Here is a 2,420-nt window from a genome sequence, read left to right on the forward strand (position 1 = left end):
TTGTATTTTGTTTGATTTTTTCTTTTTTTTTTCAATTGTTTGTATTTGTTTTACTTTGAGTAGATGGTGTGGTGGTTAGCAAGTACGCTGGCTTAACTATCTTCCAAACAATGAGAATTGTAGTTCATCCTTAGCAAAGATTAAATCAAATCTTCTGATTGAACGTATTATGAAGCATGTCTCTGGTAGATCTCCACAAGAACACCATTCCCCGCTTTTCTGTGGTTATATGAACTCTTCCTACTCCTTAGTATATGTTAAAAACACACGATTATTTATACTCCTACATGGATGCGATGGATGACTCGATAGTATGCCGGACTATCATTCCCGTCTTCTCACTCTTTAGTCCACAGGACTTTGGGGTATCTAACTGGTGGTACTGCTACTGGGTGCAAATCTTCTTCTGTCCAAAGGGATCAGGATTTGGACACGTCCGCGATGATTTTGTAAGTCGCGGCGTGGATGCTTAAAGGTCGGGTGCGTGGGTATACGGCCCCGACGATTTGATGATTGGGTCCATACTGTGGATAGATCCCTTCGGATAACTCGATGAAATGCGCCTGGGGTCGGGCCTCGTGCAGCATATCGAGAATGCGCTCGCTCCAGAGACCTGAGCATTCGTCGTCAATGAGCTGGAAATACGGGTTGAGAGGGGGGCAGGCCGAGTCCAGATCGATGAACCGAATCCGCATGTAATTTAGGACTTGGTGGGTATTGAGACTATGTACCGCGCCGGTGATCAATCGCTCGAACGCCCGGATGAAGTGGAGATTGGTGATGCGCGAAAAGTCGTCCAGGAATGGCAGTCCGGGGCTGGTCCGCTTGTCACGGCAGCAATTCTTGACCACCAGGTCTAGTGATCTCAATTTCGAAGACTTGGGCGGCCAGACCGACAACGAGTTTCGCGTGGGCTGGAACAGACACGCACAGACCTTGCCCGTGAATGCGAGGGATTCCAGATGTGGTACGACATCGCCGAGCAAGCGACATAGATGAGGGGGGTTAACTCCGTCGCCCAGCCAGTTGGTCTGCGTGCTGTCCTTGCTGTAGAATCCTTCCAAGCTAATATTCAGGTGTACAATGGAGGGTGACAGTCGTCGTAGAATTTCTGCAATGGTATGGTAGCCTTCGACCTTTGGTTTCGCGTACGCGCAATGCCACTCTTGCAAACCCGGCAATGCTTCGGACAAGTTGCGCCAATGTCGATGGTCGCGCATAATGTTCCAAGCTCCGCGCATTACAAACGAGCGGATCTCCGGTAGTGTCGGCAGTTGCCGGCCGGAGAGCCCACACGGGTCGTTCCTGAAGTGGCGTACCATCGGCGGCTTTTTGCAGTGGCCGCCTTCGAGGGTCAAAATGCGTGCCTCCGGAAAGCACGACTGGACGTGATAAAAGATCTCCTCTAGCGTGGCATTATGACTCGCGTAGTGGTATTTGTAGTCGTTTCCATGGTTGGTGTCGGAATCGTCCCATACCATGGTCGTGTGCGCGGCGGCTCCATCTATATCTTCATCATTATATCGCCGGGTGGGAATTTGAGAGCTATTCTTGATGGCTCGCTTGCCCCATACCGGGATCCATATCTCGACATGGCGGACATAGCTGGCTAGATGGGGATGCGCTCGAAACCAACGTGCCGATTCGGATAACTCTTCAGCTGTGCCTTTGATTTTGACTAGTCACGGTCAGACAGATGCTCCGAACGACGACATCATCGACTCACTATGTCTGTAGATCCGATCTTGCACTAACGATCTCCACACCGGTGAGATTAGCGCGAGATTCGACAAAACTTTCCGTCGCGGGTGACGGAGAGATTTATTCCAACTTCGACCAGGCGATTTTCCAGGACCGGTCGTTGTGAAAGCTGCCGCTCGTTCGCCAAAGAGGAAATCAAGGATGGCTTCGTGGATTTCGACAGGGAGGTTTTGAAGCTGCAGTTCGGGCCGGAGGGGACGCGGTGCATCCACAATGATCTCCACATCTTCCATATCGGTATCCACAGGGGACTGGCAGGCCAGCTGGCCAGGCACTGCGGGAGGGGCGATGGGGCCATCGGGCAGCTGGAACTCTGCGCTAGTACTTCGAGTTGATTTGGCATATGGAATAGATGACGAGACCGAGGTTCTCGCCAGCGAGTTTACAGAAACTGGTCGGGGGGGAGGAATTGCGGAAATCATGAGGGGCGACGAGGGCGGCAGGACGACCAACTCAGACGGCATCGAGCAATCGGGGGACCAACAACGCCAACCCGTCGGAATCAGATGATCGTGAAATCGTAAAGGTTAAGTTAAAGCGATACTACACAACCAAAAAACAAAATGACCTCAGTGTCAGCATAGACTTGGTTTAGAATCAATTTTGGATTGTATGGAATGTAAAGAAGGGAATGAAAAAAAAAGAAAAGAAGAAAAGAA

General features: G+C 50.6%; 1 protein-coding gene across 1 annotated transcript; it reads right to left on the bottom strand.

The window, feature by feature from the left end:
• Positions 1-419: 419 nt before the first annotated feature.
• Positions 420-2,225, bottom strand: ANOM_011851 (uncharacterized protein; the record flags this gene model as incomplete). Its single annotated transcript, XM_015557106.1, has 2 exons — positions 420-1,678; positions 1,727-2,225. The coding sequence occupies 2 exons, from the start codon at positions 2,223-2,225 to the stop codon at positions 420-422; spliced, it is 1,758 nt and encodes a 585-aa protein (XP_015400786.1).
• Between the last annotated feature and the right edge of the window lie 195 nt (positions 2,226-2,420).

This window comes from Aspergillus nomiae (assembly GCF_001204775.2).
Source record: "Aspergillus nomiae NRRL 13137 chromosome Unknown contig00880, whole genome shotgun sequence".
NCBI classification, from domain to species: Eukaryota; Fungi; Ascomycota; class Eurotiomycetes; order Eurotiales; family Aspergillaceae; genus Aspergillus; species Aspergillus nomiae.